We start from the raw sequence: 23,393 nt of genomic DNA on the forward strand, positions 1-23,393 counted from the left end.
ACAAACCCTCTGGTAACATTCTGTGTAGATTGTTCTGTTAGGAGACCGTGCAGACCCTCTAGTAACGTTCTGTGTAGATTGTTCTGTTAGGAGACCGTGCAGACTTACTGAAACATTCTGTGTAGATTGTTCTGTTAGGAGACCGTACAAACCCTCTGGTAACATTCTGTGTAGATTGTTCTTTTGGGAGACCGTGCAAACCCTCTAGTAACGTTCTGTGTAGATTGTTCTTTTGTGAGACCATACAAACCCTCTAGTAACGTTCTGTGTAGATTGTTCTGTTAAGAGACCATGCAAACCCTCTAGTAACGTTCTGTGTAGATTGTTCTGTTAGGAGACCGTGCAAACCCTCTAGTAACGTTCTGTGTAGATTGTTCTGTTGGGAGACCGTGCAGACCCTCTAGTAACATTCTGTGTAGATTGTTCTGTTGGGAGACCATACAAACCCTCTAGTAACATAACCGTGCAGACCTACTGTAACGTTCTGTGTAGATTGTTCTGTTAGGAGACCGTGCAGACCCTCTAGTAACGTTCTGTGTAGATTCTTCTGTTAGGAGACCGTGCAGACCTACTGTAACAATCTGTGTAGATTGTTCTGTTAGGAGACCGTACAAACCCTCTAGTAACATTCTGTGTAGATTGTTCTGTTGGGAGACCGTACAGACCCTCTGGTAACGTTCTGTGTAAATTGTTCTGTTAGGAGACCGTGCAGACCCTCTAGTAACGTTCTGTGTAGATTGTTCTGTTAGGAGACCGTGCAAACCCTCTAGTAACATAACCGTGCAGACCTACTGTAACATTCTGTGTAGATTGTTCTGTTAGGAGACCGTACAGACCCTCTGGTAACGTTCTGTGTAGATTGTTCTGTTAGGAGACCGTGCAGAACTACTATAACATTCTGTGTAGATTGTTCTGTTCGGAGACCGTACAGACCCTCTGGTAACGTTCTGTGTAGATTGTTCTGTTGGGAGACCGTACAGACCCTCTAGTAACGTTCTTTGTAGATTTTTCTGTTGGGAGACCGTACAGACCTATTGTTACATTCTGTGTAGATTGTTCTGTTGGGAGACCGTACAAACCCTCTGGTAACATTCTGTGTAGATTGTTCTGTAAGGAGACCGTGCAGACCCTCTAGTAACGTTCTGTGTAGATTGTTCTGTTAGGAGACCGTGCAGACCTACTGAAACATTCTGTGTAGATTGTTCTGTTAGGAGACCGTACAAACCCTCTGGTAACATTCTGTGTAGATTGTTCTGTTGGGAGACCGTGCAAACCCTCTAGTAACGTTCTGTGTAGATTGTTCTGTTGGGAGACCATACAAACCCTCTAGTAACGTTCTGTGTAGATTGTTCTGTTGGGAGACCGTACAGACCCTCTGGTAACGTTCTGTGTAAATTGTTCTGTTAGGAGACCGTGCAGACCCTCTAGTAACGTTCTGTGTAGATTGTTCTGTTAGGAGACCATACAGACCCTCTGGTAACGTTCTGTGTAGATTGTTCTGTTGGGAGACCGTACAGACCCTCTAGTAACGTTCTGTGTAGATTGTTCTGTTAGGAGACCGTGCACACCTACTGTAACAATCTGTGTAGATTGTTCTGTTGGGAGACCGTGCAGACCCTCTAGTAACATTCTGTGTAGATTGTTCTGTTGGGAGACCATACAAACCCTCTAGTAACGTTCTGTGTAGATTGTTCTGTTGGGAGACCGTGCAGACCCTCTAGTAACATTCTGTGTAGATTGTTCTGTTGGGAGACCATACAAACCCTCTAGTAACATAACCGTGCAGACCTACTGTAACGTTCTGTGTAGATTGTTCTGTTAGGAGACCGTGCAGACCCTCTAGTAACGTTCTGTGTAGATTGTTCTGTTAGGAGACCGTGCAGACCTACTGTAACAATCTGTGTAGATTGTTCTGTTAGGAGACCGTACAAACCCTCTAGTAACGTTCTGTGTAGATTGTTCTGTTGGGAGACCGTACAGACCCTCTGGTAACGTTCTGTGTAAATTGTTCTGTTAGGAGACCGTGCAGACCCTCTAGTAACGTTCTGTGTAGATTGTTCTGTTAGGAGACCGTGCAAACCCTCTAGTAACATAACCGTGCAGACCTACTGTAACATTCTGTGTAGATTGTTCTGTTAGGAGACCGTACAGACCCTCTGGTAACGTTCTGTGTAGATTGTTCTGTTAGGAGACCGTGCAGAACTACTGTAACATTCTGTGTAGATTGTTCTGTTAGGAGACCGTACAGACCCTCTGGTAACGTTCTGTGTAGATTGTTCTGTTGGGAGACCGTACAGACCCTCTAGTAACGTTCTGTGTAGATTGTTCTGTTGGGAGACCGTACAGACCTATTGTAACATTCTGTGTAGATTGTTCTGTTGGGAGACCGTACAAACCCTCTGGTAACATTCTGTGTAGATTGTTCTGTTAGGAGACCGTGCAGACCCTCTAGTAACGTTCTGTGTAGATTGTTCTGTTAGGAGACCGTGCAGACTTACTGAAACATTCTGTGTAGATTGTTCTGTTAGGAGACCGTACAAACCCTCTGGTAACATTCTGTGTAGATTGTTCTTTTGGGAGACCGTGCAAACCCTCTAGTAACGTTCTGTGTAGATTGTTCTTTTGTGAGACCATACAAACCCTCTAGTAACGTTCTGTGTAGATTGTTCTGTTAAGAGACCATGCAAACCCTCTAGTAACGTTCTGTGTAGATTGTTCTGTTAGGAGACCGTGCAAACCCTCTAGTAACGTTCTGTGTAGATTGTTCTGTTGGGAGACCGTGCAGACCCTCTAGTAACATTCTGTGTAGATTGTTCTGTTGGGAGACCATACAAACCCTCTAGTAACATAACCGTGCAGACCTACTGTAACGTTCTGTGTAGATTGTTCTGTTAGGAGACCGTGCAGACCCTCTAGTAACGTTCTGTGTAGATTCTTCTGTTAGGAGACCGTGCAGACCTACTCTAACAATCTGTGTAGATTGTTCTGTTAGGAGACCGTACAAACCCTCTGGTAACATTCTGTGTAGATTGTTCTGTTGGGAGACCGTGCAAACCCTCTAGTAACGTTCTGTGTAGATTGTTCTGTTGGGAGACCATACAAACCCTCTAGTAACGTTCTGTGTAGATTGTTCTGTTGGGAGACCGTACAGACCCTCTGGTAACGTTCTGTGTAAATTGTTCTGTTAGGAGACCGTGCAGACCCTCTAGTAACGTTCTGTGTAGATTGTTCTGTTAGGAGACCATACAGACCCTCTGGTAACGTTCTGTGTAGATTGTTCTGTTGGGAGACCGTACAGACCCTCTAGTAACGTTCTGTGTAGATTGTTCTGTTAGGAGACCGTGCACACCTACTGTAACAATCTGTGTAGATTGTTCTGTTGGGAGACCGTGCAGACCCTCTAGTAACATTCTGTGTAGATTGTTCTGTTGGGAGACCATACAAACCCTCTAGTAACGTTCTGTGTAGATTGTTCTGTTGGGAGACCGTGCAGACCCTCTAGTAACATTCTGTGTAGATTGTTCTGTTGGGAGACCATACAAACCCTCTAGTAACATAACCGTGCAGACCTACTGTAACGTTCTGTGTAGATTGTTCTGTTAGGAGACCGTGCAGACCCTCTAGTAACGTTCTGTGTAGATTGTTCTGTTAGGAGACCGTGCAGACCTACTGTAACAATCTGTGTAGATTGTTCTGTTAGGAGACCGTACAAACCCTCTAGTAACGTTCTGTGTAGATTGTTCTGTTGGGAGACCGTACAGACCCTCTGGTAACGTTCTGTGTAAATTGTTCTGTTAGGAGACCGTGCAGACCCTCTAGTAACGTTCTGTGTAGATTGTTCTGTTAGGAGACCGTGCAAACCATCTAGTAACATAACCGTGCAGACCTACTGTAACATTCTGTGTAGATTGTTCTGTTAGGAGACCGTACAGACCCTCTGGTAACGTTCTGTGTAGATTGTTCTGTTAGGAGACCGTGCAGAACTACTGTAACATTCTGTGTAGATTGTTCTGTTAGGAGACCGTACAGACCCTCTGGTAACGTTCTGTGTAGATTGTTCTGTTGGGAGACCGTACAGACCCTCTAGTAACGTTCTGTGTAGATTGTTCTGTTGGGAGACCGTACAGACCTATTGTAACATTCTGTGTAGATTGTTCTGTTGGGAGACCGTACAAACCCTCTGGTAACATTCTGTGTAGATTGTTCTGTTAGGAGACCGTGCAGACCCTCTAGTAACGTTCTGTGTAGATTGTTCTGTTAGGAGACCGTGCAGACTTACTGAAACATTCTGTGTAGATTGTTCTGTTAGGAGACCGTACAAACCCTCTGGTAACATTCTGTGTAGATTGTTCTTTTGGGAGACCGTGCAAACCCTCTAGTAACGTTCTGTGTAGATTGTTCTTTTGTGAGACCATACAAACCCTCTAGTAACGTTCTGTGTAGATTGTTCTGTTAAGAGACCATGCAAACCCTCTAGTAACGTTCTGTGTAGATTGTTCTGTTAGGAGACCGTGCAAACCCTCTAGTAACGTTCTGTGTAGATTGTTCTGTTGGGAGACCGTGCAGACCCTCTAGTAACATTCTGTGTAGATTGTTCTGTTGGGAGACCATACAAACCCTCTAGTAACATAACCGTGCAGACCTACTGTAACGTTCTGTGTAGATTGTTCTGTTAGGAGACCGTGCAGACCCTCTAGTAACGTTCTGTGTAGATTCTTCTGTTAGGAGACCATGCAGACCTACTCTAACAATCTGTGTAGATTGTTCTGTTAGGAGACCGTACAAACCCTCTAGTAACGTTCTGTGTAGATTGTTCTGTTGGGAGACCGTACAGACCCTCTGGTAACGTTCTGTGTAAATTGTTCTGTTAGGAGACCGTGCAGACCCTCTAGTAACGTTCTGTGTAGATTGTTCTGTTAGGAGACCGTGCAAACCCTCTAGTAACATAACCGTGCAGTCATACTGTAATATTCTGTGTAGATTGTTCTGTTAGGAGACCGTACAGACCCTCTGGTAACGTTCTGTGTAGATTGTTCTGTTAGGAGACCGTGCAGAACTACTATAACATTCTGTGTAGATTGTTCTGTTCGGAGACCGTACAGACCCTCTGGTAACGTTCTGTGTAGATTGTTCTGTTGGGAGACCGTACAGACCCTCTAGTAACGTTCTTTGTAGATTTTTCTGTTGGGAGACCGTACAGACCTATTGTTACATTCTGTGTAGATTGTTCTGTTAGGAGACCGTGCAGACCCTCTAGTAACGTTCTGTGTAGATTGTTCTGTTAGGAGACCGTGCAGACCTACTGAAACATTCTGTGTAGATTGTTCTGTTAGGAGACCGTACAAACCCTCTGGTAACATTCTGTGTAGATTGTTCTGTTGGGAGACCGTGCAAACCCTCTAGTAACGTTCTGTGTAGATTGTTCTGTTGGGAGACCATACAAACCCTCTAGTAACGTTCTGTGTAGATTGTTCTGTTGGGAGACCGTACAGACCCTCTGGTAACGTTCTGTGTAAATTGTTCTGTTAGGAGACCGTGCAGACCCTCTAGTAACGTTCTGTGTAGATTGTTCTGTTAGGAGACCATACAGACCCTCTGGTAACGTTCTGTGTAGATTGTTCTGTTGGGAGACCGTACAGACCCTCTAGTAACGTTCTGTGTAGATTGTTCTGTTAGGAGACCGTGCACACCTACTGTAACAATCTGTGTAGATTGTTCTGTTAGGAGACCGTGCAGACCTACTGTAACATTCTGTGTAGATTGTTCTGTTAGGAGACCGTGCAGACCTACTGTAACATTCTGTGTAGATTGTTCTGTTGGGAGACAGTACAGACCCTCTAGTAACATAACCGTGCAGACCTACTGTAACATTCTGTGTAGATTGTTCTGTTAGGAGACCGTGCAGACCTACTGTAACATTCTGTGTAGATTGTTCTGTTGGGAGACAGTACAGACCCTCTAGTAACATAACCGTGCAGACCTACTGTAACATTCTGTGTAGATAGTTCTGTTGGGAGACCGTACAGACCCTCTGGTAACGTTCTGTGTAGATTGTTCTGTTAGGAGACCGTGCAGAACTACTGTAACATTCTGTGTAGATTGTTCTGTTAGGAGACCGTACAGACCCTCTGGTAACGTTCTGTGTAGATTGTTCTGTTAGGAGACCGTGCAGAACTACTATAACATTCTGTGTAGATTGTTCTGTTAGGAGACCGTACAGACCCTCTGGTAACGTTCTGTGTAGATTGTTCTGTTGGGAGACCGTACAGACCCTCTAGTAACGTTCTTTGTAGATTGTTCTGTTGGGAGACCGTACAGACCTATTGTAACATTCTGTGTAGATTGTTCTGTTGGGAGACCGTACAAACCCTCTGGTAACATTCTGTGTAGATTGTTCTGTTAGGAGACCGTGCAGACCCTCTAGTAACGTTCTGTGTAGATTGTTCTGTTAGGAGACCGTGCAGACCTACTGTAACATTCTGTGTAGATTGTTCTGTTAGGAGACCGTACAAACCCTCTGGTAACATTCTGTGTATATTGTTCTGTTGGGAGACCGTGCAAACCCTCTAGTAACGTTCTGTGTAGATTCTTCTGTTGGGAGACCATAAAAACCCTCTAGTAACGTTCTGTGTAGATTGTTCTGTTGGGAGACCGTACAGACCCTCTGGTAACGTTCTGTGTAAATTGTTCTGTTAGGAGACCGTACAAACCCTCTAGTAACGTTCTGTGTAGATAGTTCTGTTAAGAGACCGTACAGACCCTCTAGTAAAAAACCGTGCAGACCTACTGTAACATTCTGTGTAGATTGTTCTGTTAGGAGACCGTACAGACCTACTGTAACATTCTGTGTAGATTGTTCTGTTAGGAGACCGTACAAACCCTCTGGTAACATTCCGTGTAGATTGTTCTGTTAAGAGACCGTACAGACCCTCTAGTAACGTTCTGTGTAGATTGTTCTGTTAAGAGACTGTACAGACCCTCTAGTAACATTCCGTGTAGATTGTTCTGTTGGGAGACCGTACAAACCCTCTAGTAACGTTCTGTGTAGATTGTTCTGTTGGGAGACCTTACAGTCCCTCTGGTAACATTCTGTGTAGATTGTTCTGTTGGGAGACCGTACAGACCCTCTAGTAACATTCTGTGTAGATTGTTCTGTTACGAGACCGTACAGACCCTCTGGTAACATTCTGTGTAGATTGTTCTGTTGGGAGACCTTACAGTCCCTCTGGTAACATTCTGTGTAGATTGTTCTGTTACGAGACCGTGCAAACCCTCTAGTAACATTCTGTGTAGATTGTTCTGTTACGAGACCGTACAGACCCTCTGGTAACATTCTGTGTAGATTGTTCTGTTACGAGACCGTACAGACCCTCTGGTAACATTCTGTGTAGATTGTTCTGTTACGAGACCGTACAGACCCTCTAGTAACATTCTGTATGCATTCATGTATATACACTGGGGTGCCTTTAACATGAGAGAGATCAAAGGCTATGGATTGGTGTTTAAAAAATGATCTCTCTCCTCTCTTCTTTCTCCTCTCCCACACCCTCCCCCTCTCTGTGTAATAAGGAAGCAGACTGAATCAAATGACCAATTAAAAGAGTCTTCTGTAGCTGGATGAATACACACGGTATAATATCATGTCTGAAGGAGAGAGAGATGAGGAGGCAGGGTGTTGATGTTGTTTTGAGAGAATACTACAGATCAGCACAACAGATAAACATTACAGATCTAGTGTGTGTGTGTGTGTGTGTGTGTGTGTGTGTGTGTGTGTGTGTGTGTGTGTGTGTGTGTGTGTGTGTGTGTGTGTGTGTGTGTGTGTGTGTGTGTGTGTGTGTGTGTGTGTGTGTGTGTGTGTGTGTGAGTGTGTGGTAATGCTCTTGTTATGTGTGTGTGGTAATGCTCTTGTTATGTGTGTGTGGTAATGCTCTTGTTATGTGTGTGTGGTAATGCTCTTGTTATGTGTGTGTGGTAATGCTCTTGTTATGTGTGTGTGGTTGTAACGGCAGCCTTCCTCCTCTTCGTCTGAAGAGCCTGGTGCGTGGTGTAGGCACTGGTGGTACTGGGCTGGGGCGCGAAGGTGGCGCCGGATATACCGGACCGTGCAGGCGTACTGGCTCCCTTGAGCACCGAGCCTGCCCAACCTTACCTGGTTTAATGCTCCCCACCCCAACCAGTGCGGGGAGGTGGAATAACCCTCACCGGGCTATGTAGGCGAACCGGGGACACCATGCGTAAAGCTGGTGCCATGTATAACGGCCCGAGGAGGCGCACTGGAGACCAGACGCGTTGAGCCGGCTTCATGGCACCTGGCTCAATGCTCACTCTAGCCAGCCGATACATGGAGCTGGAATGTACTGCACCGGGCTAAGCACACGTACAGGAGACACCGTGAGCTCTTCTGCATAACACGGTGTCTGCCTGTACTCCCGCTCTCCACGGTAAGCATGGGAAGTGGGCGCAGGTCTCCTACCTGACTTCGCCACACTACCCTTTAGCCCCCCCCCCCCAAGAAATTTTTGGGGTTTCTTCTCGGGCTTCCTACCGCGCTGTCGTGCTAACGTCATTCGCCGGTATCCCTCCGCACATTGCTCCATGGAATCCCAGGCGGGCTCCGGCACTCTCCCTGGGTCAACCCACCACCTGTTTATTTCCTCCCAGGTGGTGTAACCCAGATCCGGCTCCTGCTGCCGAGCTAGCTCCTCAAAACGCCGCCTCTCCGCTTTTGCTGCCTCCAGCTCTACTTTGGGGCGGCGATATTCCTCTGGCTCTGCCCAGGGTCCTTTTCCGTCCAGCTCGTCCTCCCATGTCCATTTCACCTGCTGCCGCTGCTGCTCGTTGCTACGCTGCTTGGTCCAAGTTTGGTGGGTGGTTCTGTAACGGCAGCCTTCCTCCTCTTCGTCTGAAGAGGAGGTGTAGCAGGGATCGGACCAAGACGCAGCGTATTCCGTGTTCAACATATTTAATTAAACGAATAAACAGACGAAAACGTGAACACTTACAAAACTACAAAATAACAAACGTGGCAAACCGAAACAGTCCTATCTGGTGCAGAGAAAACACAGAGACAGGAAACAACCACCCACAAAATCCCAACACAAAACAAGCCACCTATATATGATTCCCAATCATGGACAACGATAGACAGCTGCCTCTGATTGAGAACCATATTAGGCCGAACACAGAAACAGACAAACTAGACACACAACATAGAATGCCCACCCAGTTCACGTCCTGACCAACACTAAAACAAGCAAAACACATAAGAACTATGGTCAGGACGTGACAGTGGTAATGCTCTTGTTATGTGTGTGTGGTAATGCTCTTGTTATGTGTGTGTGGTAATGCTCTTGTTATGTGTGTGTGGTAATGCTCTTGTTATGTGTGTGTGGTAATGCTCTTGTTATGTGTGTGTGGTAATGCTCTTGTTATGTGTGTGTGCTTACTATACATCTGAGATGTTTTGGTTGTGTACATAATCAAGTATTTGGTATGCTTGTGGTGCACATTGTTACTTAACATACAGCATATTAACATAACCTTTCCTTACCCCCCAGGAGTCCCCAGTGCTGCCACAGTGGTGATAGTGATCTGTATCGCCGCCCTGGTGGTGGTGGTTGTGCTAGGCATCTACCGTATTCACCTGACACATCAACAGGAGGGCAGGAGCTCAGACACAACCAAGGAGGGAGAGCTGGACTGGGACGACTCAGCGCTCAAAATCACAGTCAATCCTATGGAGGTAAGGGGAAGGGGGGGGGGGACTGAAAACAAAACAGTGGGGGAGAGGCGAGGGAGGAATAAAGCAAGGAAGGTGAGCGTTGTACGGACCAGATGTTGGAACAGCAGTCAGGATCAGGGGCAAAATACTGTTCAGTTTATTAACAGTGACAGGTGGTTCCAGGTGAACGACAAAATCGTATTAATAATTACATCATCTACAAAGGTATTTACTAAATAAACAGACTCTCGAAATACAGGTTTGAATAGAAAATCAAAAACCTCAGTCTCAATCAGGCTTACCCTGCCAAACCAACTGTAGCTGTGGTATACCAGGCTATGGACAGCCTCCCACACAGCTCACATACCAAACCAACTGTAACAGGTTGGGGTATACCAGGCTATGGACAGCCTCCCACACAGCTCACATACCAAACCAACTGTAACAGGTTGGGGTATACCAGGCTATGAACAGCCTCCCACACAGCTCACATACCAGAGCTAGAACATCACTCCAACTCTTAGGTGAAACAGGTACCTTTATACCTATGGCTCCTCCCTATGGACCATACCATTAACCATGGAGATCTTTACCCATTCAATCATAATAACAGGCATCTTCATTACACCCACATTTACACTTACATAGCAAGTGTTCATGTCCACCTGAACATGGCATCCACTTGGAGCTTTGAAAAAGGGTCAATTACTGCATTTAAAGATGAAACTGAAATGTGGCCAAACATTTCCTTGACACATAATTAGCCTTACGCAACAGTAAATATTAGTGATACTGGCAAAAAAGGAAAATAACAACAGTATATACCTTTGGGATATATTAATTACTAGATATATGGGGGAAAATGAACACGCTAAACAATTTATGGGGAAGGGGAAATCAATAATTAGTGACGAGAGCTACTGAGTCAGCTTAATCACAACATCTGAAATAGAGTGAGTAACTGAAGTTTGAGGACAGAGGGACAAATGGCAGGGAAGAGGAGAGAAAGGGAGAAATGGCAGGGAAGAGGAGAGAAAGGGAGGAATGGCAGGGAAGAGGAGAGAAAGGGAGGAATGGCAGGGAAGAGGAGAGAAAGGGAGGAATGGCAGGGAAGAGGAGAGAAAGGGAGGAATGGCAGGGAAGAGGAGAGAAAGGGAGAAATGGCAGGGAAGAGGAGAGAAAGGGAGAAATGGCAGGGAAGAGGAGAGAAAGGGAGGAATGTCAGGGAAGAGGAGAGAAAGGGAGAAATGTCAGGGAAGAGGAGAGAAAGGGAGGAATGGCAGGGAAGAGGAGAGAAAGGGAGGAATGGCAGGGAAGAGGAGAGAAAGGGAGGAATGGCAGGGAAGAGGAGAGAAAGGGAGAAATGGCAGGGAAGAGGAGAGAAAGGGAGAAATGGCAGGGAAGAGGAGAGAAAGGGAGGAATGGCAGGGAAGAGGAGAGAAAGGGAGGAATGGCAGGGAAGAGGAGAGAAAGGGAGAAATGGCAGGGAAGAGGAGAGAAAGGGAGGAATGGCAGGGAAGAGGAGAGAAAGGGAGGAATGGCAGGGAAGAGGAGAGAAAGGGAGGAATGGCAGGGAAGAGGAGAGAAAGGGAGGAATGGCAGGGAAGAGGAGAGAAAGGGAGGAATGGCAGGGAAGAGGAGAGAAAGGGAGGAATGGCAGGGAAGAGGAGAGAAAGGGAGAAATGGCAGGGAAGAGGAGAGAAAGGGAGGAATGGCAGGGAAGAGGAGAGAAAGGGAGAAATGGCAGGGAAGAGGAAAGAAAGGGAGGAATGGCAGGGAAGAGGAGAGAAAGGGAGAAATGGCAGGGAAGAGGAGAGAAAGGGAGAAATGGCAGGGAAGAGGAGAGAAAGGGAGGAATGGCAGGGAAGAGGAGAGAAAGGGAGGAATGGCAGGGAAGAGGAGAGAAAGGGAGGAATGGCAGGGAAGAGGAGAGAAAGGGAGGAATGGCAGGGAAGAGGAGAGAAAGGGAGGAATGGCAGGGAAGAGGAGAGAAAGGGAGAAATGGCAGGGAAGAGGAGAGAAAGGGAGGAATGGCAGGGAAGAGGAGAGAAAGGGAGGAATGGCAGGGAAGAGGAGAGAAAGGGAGGAATGGCAGGGAAGAGGAGAGAAAGGGAGAAATGGCAGGGAAGAGGAGAGAAAGGGAGAAATGGCAGGGAAGAGGAGAGAAAGGGAGGAATGGCAGGGAAGAGGAGAGAAAGGGAGGAATGGCAGGGAAGAGGAGAGAAAGGGAGGAATGGCAGGGAAGAGGAGAGAAAGGGAGGAATGGCAGGGAAGAGGAGAGAAAGGGAGGAATGGCAGGGAAGAGGAGAGAAAGGGAGAAATGGCAGGGAAGAGGAGAGAAAGGGAGGAATGGCAGGGAAGAGGAGAGAAAGGGAGAAATGGCAGGGAAGAGGAGAGAAAGGGAGGAATGGCAGGGAAGAGGAGAGAAAGGGAGGAATGGCAGGGAAGAGGAGAGAAAGGGAGGAATGGCAGGGAAGAGGAGAGAAAGGGAGGAATGGCAGGGAAGAGGAGAGAAAGGGAGGAATGGCAGGGAAGAGGAGAGAAAGGGAGAAATGGCAGGGAAGAGGAGAGAAAGGGAGGAATGGCAGGGAAGAGGAGAGAAAGGGAGGAATGGCAGGGAAGAGGAGAGAAAGGGAGGAATGGCAGGGAAGAGGAGAGAAAGGGAGAAATGGCAGGGAAGAGGAGAGAAAGGGAGGAATGGCAGGGAAGAGGAGAGAAAGGGAGGAATGGCAGGGAAGAGGAGAGAAAGGGAGGAATGGCAGGGAAAAGGAGAGAAAGGGAGAAATGAGACATAGTGAAACAGAGTAGGATACACAAGGTCCACAGTAATCAGCTCCAGAACCTGTGACATACCTGTTGCCTCTCTGTGACCCATGCAGAGCTTCCAGGAGCCCCAGGAAGCTGAGGAAGAGGCCAGCGAGGAGGACGAGGAGGAGGATGATGAAGAGGAAGACGATGACATCACCAGCGCCGAGTCAAACGACAGCGAGGAGGAGGATGTCGTCCCAGGAACTCTCAGTGTAAAACATGGCAGCAAGAGGGGCCAGCTGGACTGGGACAACTCTACATTAACCTACTGAATACAATCACACATACACACTGACGTACACACATACACACAAACACTAATGTACATACACACACGCTGAGGCCTCAACATACACACTACCATAAAATCAATTGTTTAATCATGAGAGACTACCTGAGATTTCTCTTAATTGAGTTAACATCTCCCCCTACTGGTGAAAATGGAAATGGTGATGAGAATAGAATGAGCACTAAAGTAATACACGTGTCAAACACACAGCCCTAAACACACACACACACACACACACACACACACACACACACACACACACACACACACACACACACACACACACACACACACACACACACACACACACACACACACACACACACACACTCACATACAAGCGAACAACGCCAGCTTGTACTCCATTTAAAAATACTCCTTTCCTGAATGTCAAATCATCTGGTGATAACTAAAGGCTACAATGTGGTACTCCAATGCTGTAATACTATCTTGTGGTCCTGAGTCAGTACCACAGACCTCAAGCCCTAGTCCACAAGCTCACAGTTTATCTACTGTTTTATACTGAGACTGTGAAGAAGAAAAAATACTAAATACTGCATACAGCTGAAATTGCTCGTCAAACATCTGATTTCCACTATTTTTTCAGGGTCTAAAATTGAATCTGAAAAACTGTGGTCCTATAGGTCGCCATTATCCTTTGTAATGGTTTCTTTCCCATAGGCACATAGTGGTACAGTCCACTGTGCCAGAGTTAGTGTGATAGTTAAGATGGTACAGTCCAATATAGGGAAGCTCCTTCAATCCTTACCATGTTATCTGTGTACAGTATATCATACCTTCTGTCCATGGCATCAAAGGAAAATTTAAGGCAAAATAAGAAAAAAATATTATTGCATTGATTTGCAGTATTTTAATACCTGAAAAATATTTTGGGGTTTCGTTGCAATGGAATATAATTTATTTAGCACTGCTTATTTAATCTTGGATGAGGTGTCCAGGTGATTTTAAAGAGTTATGCCGTCCCCCAATGGCACTAAACAGTCTTGATTTGTTTTTCGATTGATGTGCTGTTGGAGATGTTGTACTTACCTGAGGCATAGTCATGCAGGTGCAACATTACAGAATGTTCAGATAGAAATGTGTTGCATAGAACTGACACGTTTCTCTGTCATGCAAAACAATAACCATGTCAGCTCTATGCATTTCAATTCTATCTTCAATATTGTGTATATACATTGCTCACAACTGAATAAGCACCCACGTGAAAGTTGGCTTTTTCTGTTCTGTTTCTTGGACACACTACGAGAGAGGAGGAACCTTGTAAATGTGTATATGTTCCTCTTACCTGTAAATACTATCTAGAGTAGGTGACCCCGCCCTGAACCTAGCAAAGCCCCTCCCTCTTTTCTTCTGTATGGATGCACATAACCCCGCCCATGTCAATTAAATCTGTACATATTACACCAAACCCTGCCCCGCTCTCTGTGTTTGTATCTCAATGTTCAGTTCATTCCGAATTGCTATGCTTTCTGTCTGCTAAGACAGGCAAGTTAAACCAACTTAAGCCCAACTTAAGCCCAACTTAAACTGGTTAATGGGCATGTATAAGGTTGTCTATCTTTCTGTAGTCAATACCAGCAACCCCCCTTACCCCTATCTTACACAGTCTGCCTAATATAAAATGTTACTTTACCTGGCATGAGGAGAAATTGAAAGTTTATATTTTCTACATTTGGGTATTTGACTGTGTGACCCTGCTTGATGTAATCCTTTCCAGGGATAGTCCTTCGGTTCTATCTGGGAGAACCCTGTCTTGAAGAGCCCATGTATAGCTAGCTACAAGTTCATGTAAAGTGTTCAACAGTTGTGTAGGGTTACACCTGTGCTTGTGACGTGAGACCTTGACCTCAACCTCCCCCATGTTACTTTCAGCTCCTGAACCCCTCTCACACCTGTACCCCCTTGGAACTTTTGCTAGACTTTGCATCAACCGTCCCCAATGTTCTCCCAACGTTTGTCTTAGAGGTGGAAGGTGAAAATAAATATGAACCTTGTAAAATGGGTAAAACCTTTTTTAGTTTTTCTTGACGTTTTCTTTGGACTGTTTTCTTAGTTTCCTTTGGATGGTCACTACAGCACTTTCTGTAAATTGACCAATAAAGACTTGTTTTAGAATCTAGTTGTGTCTCATTCATTCTGCAGTCACAGATCAATTTGTTCAATACAGAAAACAACTAAGGGGAATTAAAATGGGGTGGGAAATACTCAGCAGCCGGGTCACTAGTTAGTCATATAGTTAAGACTATGGACATTTCAGGCTATTGCATTTCAAAGCTATGAAAGGTATTAGGCCCATCTAACCGTTTAAACGGAGGGCAATACTCAACACAGCATCTTCATTGCGAGAAGACGGATCACCTGCAACTTCTGATTTGAAAGTTCACATTTAATCCAATGTCTCCATCTAGTGGACATTTCTAGTGGTATGTTTGGTGGTGTTTATCAACTTGTTTCTCACTGAGGAAATAGGCCATAGCGGACTCTATTATAGGGCTTGGAATTTCTACGCGTTACGACATGATACGGCCGCCGCGGACGCTGCCATAATTACGTCATAGACGGCCGCAAGTTTACGTCATAGTAAAACAGTTGAGATATTCCCGCAAGATTCACATTTCGATCACACACAGACGTGCTGAAGAACGTAAGTGCCTCAGTAGCCCTCCATCTGCAATGCAATGAAAAATGCAAAGGAATTAACCAGATTAGGCTAATTGTGTCAACATTGGGCAATTAAATATAAAGATCTCTATTAGAATGTGCAAGCAAAATGTAAGCTAATAAGTCAAATACAAAGTAGGCTAGCCTAATGAGTGACATCTAATAATGACTTTGTTTTCTTTAGGATATCTCACCACATAAAATTCAACTAGGGATCACTTATCTAATACAATAATGCCTGGTACTGGTTCTGAATCTGGCTGTTGGCCACGCTTGAGATCTTCAAAGAAGCGCTCCAACCCCAAAGCCAAACAGACAGGAAAGGAGATAGGGTATGAAACTGATTTTAAAAAGCCTAACAAGTACTGAAGTAGTGCCAAATATGATTTTTATGTTTGTATAGACAGGAATAACAGTTGTAGTTATCTGAAAATGGCTGGCGTAGTTATGGAGGGATGATATTGTACTCTAACAGTGATGATGTATGTAGGCTACATTAGTATTTTTCTCCAGCTCTCCCCTCTGAACCCTAAGCCTGCCTGTTACCCCTTCTAGCGCACAGGATGCCCAGACCAAAGCTGAGCTAGACCCGATGACCCGCTCCCTGGCTCTCCACCTGTGCTGCCCAGCCTGTGACACTCTCCTCCTCCAGCCTGTGTCTCTGCCCTGTGGCCACTGCCTCTGCCAGCCCTGCCTGGAAGGCATCCGCAAGAAGCCCTCCAGCACCAAGGCCTCTGATGCCCAACAGGCCCAGCCCTACTCCCAGTGCCCCTGTTGCCTGGTCCACTACTCCCTCCAGCCTGGCGGGGCCTGGCCCTTCCCAGAGAACCATCTTCTGGCCAACGTATCTGAGCAGCTCCTAGAGAGGCTGGAGGGCCTGAAGCGGGTGAAGCAACCCAAAAACACCCGGGCCAAGGACACATCCATGAGGGTGACCGCCTGCGAGATCTGCTCTAAGCAGTGCGAGGCCCAGCACTACTGCCGAACCTGCGGCCTCAACTACTGTGCCAAGTGCCTGAGAAAACTCCATGGCAACCGGGCATTCCAGGCGCACGTGCTGACGGAGCCCGTGGAGCGTGGGTGCCGCGATCCATGCCCCATCCACCAGGACCGTTCCCTGTCCCACTGTTGCCTTGACGACGGAGCTCTGGGGTGCCAGGGGTGCATGGAACAGGGGCACCAGGGGCATGACGTGTCACCCGTCCACGAGGCCCGCGCCCGCAGGGAGGTGGGCATCCGCAATTCACTGGAGCAGGCTGAGAAGGGTAAGGTCACACCTACTGCTCTATTGTTTCTGAGACTCTTTATATAAGTTCCACTAAGAGCTGTTTTTCTTTGTATACATTTCATGGATTTATGTTGTTAATTTGAAGTCTTAATGTTGCTGCACAAACAGCTTTTGTTCAGTTATCTAGCTTTCATAAGTGCAGCCAAAATCTACCAGAGTTAAGCTTTCACATCTTAATTACTGCAAGTAAAAAATACATTCTCCAAAACACATCTCTGTGAACCACAGTAATGGTAGCCATTATGTCAAACAGATTACTCTGTTGTGGCAATTGAGTAAACTCAAAGTAAATGAATTGAAAGTTAATACAGGAAGTTAGGTTTGTATCAGATGTTTATTGCTGCCCTTGTCACGTGGCTGTAGTGAAGTCCCAGTGTGAAGCCGACATGGTGTCCATGGATCAGTTGAGGGCCAGAACGGGCTCCGACGGCGCCGAGCTGAAACGCCGCGTGCGCGAGGGCTTCCTGTCTCTCCGTAATGTCCTGCTAGACCAGGAGACGGCACTGCTCTCCCACCTGGACAACCTGACCTCCAGTACCCGCAGCGGTGCCAGGGACTTCCTCCAGACCTCTGCCCCACTCCTGGGCTCCCTGACTGGGCTGGAGGTGATCTCTGAGCAGGCCCTCCTGGAGCCCGACACCGTGGCCTTCCTGACCGGGGTCGTGGCTCTGACCCAGTGGCTGCAGAGGGTCAACGGGGACATCCACCGCCCTGCCCTGACTCTCCAGGAGGGAGAGCCCTTCAAGGGGGTGAAGATGGACTTTCACGCCCTCCTTAGAGACCTGCAGGGCCTGCTGGGGACCCACCTCCACTGGAAGAGCCCTGAAGTGGATGCAGTGGTTGCAGCGGCGACCAGCGTGGAGTCAGACGTTTTGGAGGGGTGCTGCGAGGTGTTGCAGGTGCCATCCTGCCCAGGGACCCCCCACCGCACCCTGGCCCTGGCGGACTCCCCCCTGAGCCCCCGGAACCCCAAGAGCCCCAGGAAGCTGGTGATGGAGGAACACCTGGGCCTGTCGGCTGGGGACTGCAGCGATAAGGAGCGCAACCTGCTGCCCAGGCCCCCCATCATCTACCAGCACATTGTCAGCGGAGACACTGTAGAGGTGCAGTTACACAGCAACTAGGGACTTATTGTAAACTTCAAATGTATTGTTTTATATCTATGTGAAGTTATCCAATATGATGATAACTCTCTATCTGTCTGTGTAGATCTTCTGGATGCTGCCCATGGGCGAGGAGGTGGAGACCTTTGACATCCACTTCCAGGATGCTGTTATTGTGGGGATGGCCATGGAGGAGGGGAAGGGACTGGTCCTGGTGGGGCTGAAGACCTGCAACCTGCAGACGGCCGGGCTCCGCCAAGACACACACTACCTGTTCCGGGCACGCTCTGTCAACAGCCACGGGGCCGGGGAGTGGAGCTCGTCCTACAGGGTGAGTACGGTATTACATGACCAATGACATTCACTGACTGACTGTGAGGCCAATCCTATTTTAAGATACATTAGTATTACTGACTTGAGTTGTGTTCATGTTGTCATTGTTCCCAGGTGAATTCCGAGCGCCAGGGAGACGAGGCCAAGGCAGCCGTGACACAGGAAATCTAACTCTTACAAAGGAAATGAAGATCCCACACATCAAATGTCATACATATGTCACTTACAATCTGTCTTTTCAATATATCACTGTACACTGCATTATCAAGCAGAAAAATACATTGCATAATAAAAAGAAAGCAAGCAAATTTGAAAAAGTGAGCTATTGAATTTTTTCACCAAACACAATGCTTTGTGGAATTCATTCTTAACTAATAAATTACATTGTATTGACCACTTGACAACAGAAATGATAGTCTTTAGTCACGTCTCGGTGCCCAGTGCAAACAGCGGAAATCTTTTAATCACCTATGAAACAAAACACTCATTAGTATCAGGCAAACGAGTCCTAGGTGACCCTCTCGTTATACAACATTAAATAATTACATCCTATTACCCCCAGCAGCAGCCCTCTGCTACTACAGCCCACACCACTCTCAAGGGCACGGTAATACACTCATTCTAATTAACACACTTCAGAAAGTGCACTGTCCGGAAAAATGATGTAAGCTAAATGCTAATGAGTGGATAGAGTGTCTCATACAGTAGGTGTTACACCATGGTGTGTGTGTGTGTGTGTGTGTGTGTGTGTGTGTGTGTGTGTGTGTGTGTGTGTGTGTGTGTGTGTGTGTGTGTGTGTGTGTGTGTGTGTGTGTGTGTGTGTGTGTGTGTGTGTGTGTGTGTGTGTGTGTGTGTGTGTGTGTGTGTGTGTGTGTGTGTGTGTGTGTTTAGGGCTAATAATGTTTGTGAGAGAGGAGTGTGTAACAGTTTGGCTAATTACTGGTCCACCCGGTGTGTGGTTGGTTATATAAGGGTTCTGTAATATGTGCTGTAATATGTATATCAGTGTTGTAATATGAGTCATCTGCTCCACTATGAGAGGCTGTTAACCTGCAATATCACACTACATCTATAAACAAGTCAATGTGTCCTGTAAAATCACGACTGGCATCGCTCTATTTCTCTCTCTGTCTTTCTCTCTGTCTCCCTCACTCTCTCTTTCTTTCTCTCTGTCTCCCTCACTCTCTCTTTCATTCACACACATTTACACAAGCAGCCCAATTCTGATATTTTTCCACTAATTGTTATTTTGCCCAATCAGATCAGCTGTTTTGCCAATAATTGGGCAAAATATCAGATTTGGGCTACCTGTGTAAACACAGCCTTATAGTTCTATCTTTCTCATCAGCTTTTCTGTGTTCTTTGCTGAGGTTTACACATTGACGATAATGTCATCTTTTCTATTTTCTTCAAATCTACATACTGCATCATCTTATCAATTATCATCCTTATCATCATCGTTACCATCACCATTGTCTGTGAAGAAGGATTTATCAGAGATAATACTGTAATTTTACCTGCTTGTGTACTTACTGTAGGAATATGAGAAAGTGACTTGAATTGAAATGTTACAGTGCAGTAGGCCTGATCCTCCTGGACAAGTACAATGTTACAGTGCAGTAGGCCTGATCCTCCTGGACAAGTACAATGTTACAGTGCAGTAGGCCTGATCCTCCTGGACAAGTACAATGTTACAGTGCAGTAGGCCTGATCCTCCTGGACAAGTACAATGTTACAGTGCAGTAGGCCTGATCCTCATGGACAAATACAATGTTACAGTGCAGTAGGCTTGATCCTCCTGGACAAGTACAATGTTACAGTGCAGTAGGCCTGATCCTCCTGGACAAGTACAATGTTACAGTGCAGTAGGCCTGCACGTACTGGACAAGTACAATGTTACAGTGCAGTAAGCCTGATCCTCCTGGACAAGTACAATGTTACAGTGCAGTAGGCTTGATCCTCCTGGACAAGTACAATGTTACAGTGCAGTAGGCCTGATCCTCCTGGACAAGTACAATGTTACAGTGCAGTAGGCCTGCACGTACTGGACAAGTACAATGTTACAGTGCAGTAAGCCTGATCCTCCTGGACAAGTACAATGTTACAGTGCAGTAGGCTTGATCCTCCTGGACAAGTACAATGTTACAGTGCAGTAGGCCTGATCCTCCTGGACAAGTACAATGTTACAGTGCAGTAAGCCTGATCCTCCTGGACAAGTACAATGTTACAGTGCAGTAGGCTTGATCCTCCTGGACAAGTACAATGTTACAGTGCAGTAGGCCTGATCCTCCTGGACAAGTACAAGGTTACAGTGCAGTAGGCCTGATCCTCCTGGACAAGTACAATGTTACAGTGCAGTAAGCCTGATCCTCCTGGACAAGTACAATGTTACAGTGCAGTAAGCCTGCACGTACTGGACAAGTACAATGTTACAGTGCAGTAGGCCTGCACGTACTGGACAAGTACAATGTTACAGTGCAGTAGGCCTGCACGTACTGGACAAGTACAATGTTACAGTGCAGTAGGCTTGATCCTCCTGGACAAGTACAAGGTTACAGTGCAGTAGGCCTAAACCTCCTGGACAAGTACAATGTTACAGTGCAGTAGGCTTGATCCTCCTGGACAAGTACAATGTTACAGTGCAGTAAGCCTGATCCTCCTGGACAAGTACAATGTTACAGTGCATTAGGCCTGATCCTCATGGACAAATACAATGTTACAGTGCAGTAGGCCTGATCCTCATGGACAAATACAATGTTACAGTGCAGTAGGCCTGATCTTCATGGACAAATACAATGTTACAGTGCAGTAGGCCTGATCCTCCTGTACAAGTACAATATTACAGTGCAGTAGGCCTGATCCTCCTGGACAAATACAATGTTACAGTGCAGTAGGCCTGATCCTCCTGGACAAGTACAATGTTACAGTGCAGTAGGCCTGATCCTCCGGGACAAATACAATGTTACAGTGCAGTAAGCCTGATGCTCCTGGACAAATTCAATAGTTTAAATGATCAGAAATTACCAGAATCGACCAAAAGATGGCAGCATAGATCCTACCAGCACCGGATCAGGTGAAGGGACAAATATAAATATAAAACTACTCCCAGGTGAGTTTATTATGACACGGTTTTGACCTTCATCAGAGTTTTTGCTGATGATCATGATTGTATAATAACAGAGTGTAGCACACAAAGTCAGAGGAACTGGGACTCATGCTGAGCACAAATGACTTGCATACATTTGTAGGGCTGACGTCAGTACAAACACAGCGGGGGGTGACGTTTGTGGACAGAGAGGGAGAATCTTAATTGTATACTCCTCGTGTCCTCTCTCCTCACCTCCTTCTCAAAACCCATTGGATGAGAAAGCCAGAGGTCCCTCCCCACAGCTGTAAGGCGTTTAGGCAATGTCACTGGTACCGCCTTAAGGCTGCGGCCTCCAATTACTCTGTGTGTGTGTGTGTGTGTGTGTGTGTGTGTGTGTGTGTGTGTGTGTGTGTGTGCGTGCGTGCGTGCGTGCGTGCGTGCGTGCGTGCGTGCGTGCGTGCGTGCGTGCGTGTGCGTGTGTGTGTGTGTGTTTGTGTGCATTAGAGTTGCTAATTTGAGATGAACCCTGAAGAGGCAGTGGTTGACATTTGAAAAGTTTGAGATAGAGGGTGGGGGGGTCTCACTCGTATTCTGACAAAATAATTGGTCCCCTTGTGCGGAATGGCCAGAGGATAAAGCATTGAGACTCAAGCTTTTGCCCTAGCTAGTCCATAGCCCAATTATTGTACAAATCTAATAAATACCTATGCTTACAATATACTGTGGTAGGCAAATTGTATTGCCATGTCACTCAGTCTTTCTTTTCTTCTCTATCTCCTCCATCTCTCAACATCTGTTCTCAGTATGCAGTTATGCAATATGCAGTTATGCAAAACTCATATTTATTTAATAATAATAAGTGATAAGTAGGAGGTAGGAAAGGAAGCAGTGGGAGAGAGAGAGATGACGAGAGAGAGAGAGAGAGAGAGAGAGAGAGAGAGAGAGAGAGAAAGAGAGCAATAAAGAGAGTTAAAATTAGATAAGGGAGAGCACCATACTGAGAAGTGTGTTTAAGTTTGATCTGTCCTGCTGGTGTACAGAATGTGGAGTATAGTATCTACCCTCTGGCTAACTGGAGTAGACATCTCCACAAACATATCATCTGTTTTTATCATTCCACTGCTAGCTCAATATGAGTAGAATTAACAACACCTTCAATACACACACAAACAGTACCGATGGTATGATAGGCCAATCTCAATGCAACACCTTCAACACATACTGTATACTCAATGTCCGAGCCCTACCCGTCGGCACTTCATCGGAAATTACATGTGTTATTAGTATAGTAGTAGATCCACTATCCAATCCTCCCAGAACTGCTATAGCACCTAGAGGTAGTGGTTAGGACTTTGTTTGGAATTGGGCATCATACACAGTAACACCACAACACCCTGCAAAAACAGATGCAGCAAGCTGCTAAGCCGTATCATCCTTTCGGCGAGGAGGGAGACAGAGAAAGAGAGAGAGAGAGAGAGAGCGAGAGAGAGAGAGAGAGAGAGAGAGAGAGAGAGAGAGAGAGAGAGAGAGAGAGAGAGAGAGAGAAAGAGCGAGAGAGCGAGAGCACGAGAGAGAGAGAGAGAATGAGTGAGAGACTGTTGTTTGGAGTTTTCCCATAGTTGTCGGTGGGGATTATATCAAACAGGCTTAGTTGATGACTCTTAGAGGCTTGTGTTTTTGTTCTCTTGGCTAAATAAAGAAACAATTATTTGGCGCATCTCTGGTGCTGTGCTAACTCTGAGGACTAACAAGCTAGAAGGAGAAGAGCCTATCTTCTTTCTCACCCTTCCTACTCTTTAAAGTATACTTGATGTCAATCTTTCCCCATCTCCCTCTATCCTTTACTGTCACTTCTCATTGCCTGCATGTCTCTCTGAATCCCTGCTCTACTCCCCCTCTATCACTTTTCCAGCATTGCAGAGGCACCTCCCATCTTGCAGAGAAATAACTGGTGGAAGAGGGAGGCTGCGTGTAAGAGGATGAGGGGAGACCCCAGTCTTAGATAGGCACTCCTCTTCAGCAGTGACACACAGATGACTGCTCTGGGAAGGTGAGCCACTCGAAGTAGATGTTACTCGTAA

At 46.2% G+C, this 23,393-nt stretch overlaps 2 protein-coding genes across 3 annotated transcripts in view; both read left to right on the forward strand.

Annotated features, from left to right (window-relative positions):
- LOC129831799 (calsyntenin-2-like) overlaps nt 1-14,954 on the forward strand; it is a 681,146-nt gene extending 666,192 nt beyond the window's left edge. For both annotated transcript variants that reach the window (XM_055895258.1, XM_055895259.1), the window contains exons 16-17: nt 9,558-9,742; nt 12,601-14,954. In XM_055895258.1, coding sequence (XP_055751233.1) covers nt 9,558-9,742; nt 12,601-12,801 — 386 coding nt within the window. In that variant the 3' untranslated portion in view covers nt 12,802-14,954. The remainder of the gene's footprint in view (nt 1-9,557; nt 9,743-12,600) is intronic.
- A 780-nt stretch (nt 14,955-15,734) lies between these two features.
- On the forward strand, nt 15,735-18,479 carry LOC129831523 (tripartite motif-containing protein 42-like). Its single transcript, XM_055894888.1, has 5 exons — nt 15,735-15,832; nt 16,056-16,765; nt 17,152-17,891; nt 17,998-18,222; nt 18,339-18,479. The coding sequence occupies exons 1-5, from the start codon at nt 15,735-15,737 to the stop codon at nt 18,393-18,395; spliced, it is 1,830 nt and encodes a 609-aa protein (XP_055750863.1). The 3' UTR covers nt 18,396-18,479.
- Nucleotides 18,480-23,393: the final 4,914 nt, after the last annotated feature.

Source organism: Salvelinus fontinalis, chromosome 33 (genome assembly GCF_029448725.1).
Source record: "Salvelinus fontinalis isolate EN_2023a chromosome 33, ASM2944872v1, whole genome shotgun sequence".
Classification (NCBI taxonomy): Eukaryota; Metazoa; Chordata; class Actinopteri; order Salmoniformes; family Salmonidae; genus Salvelinus; species Salvelinus fontinalis.

What these genes read in the sequence shown, in the direction of transcription:
- LOC129831523 (XM_055894888.1), top strand. Translation starts at nt 15,735, where the DNA reads ATGCCTGGTACTGGTTCTGAATCTGGCTGTTGGCCACGCTTGAGATCT. An exon ending in CAGACAGGAAAGGAGATAGG is followed by an intron (nt 15,833 to 16,055) that starts GTATGAAACTGA and finishes TACCCCTTCTAG; the next exon opens with CGCACAGGATGCCCAGACCA. An exon ending in ACTGGAGCAGGCTGAGAAGG is followed by an intron (nt 16,766 to 17,151) that starts GTAAGGTCACAC and finishes ACGTGGCTGTAG; the next exon opens with TGAAGTCCCAGTGTGAAGCC.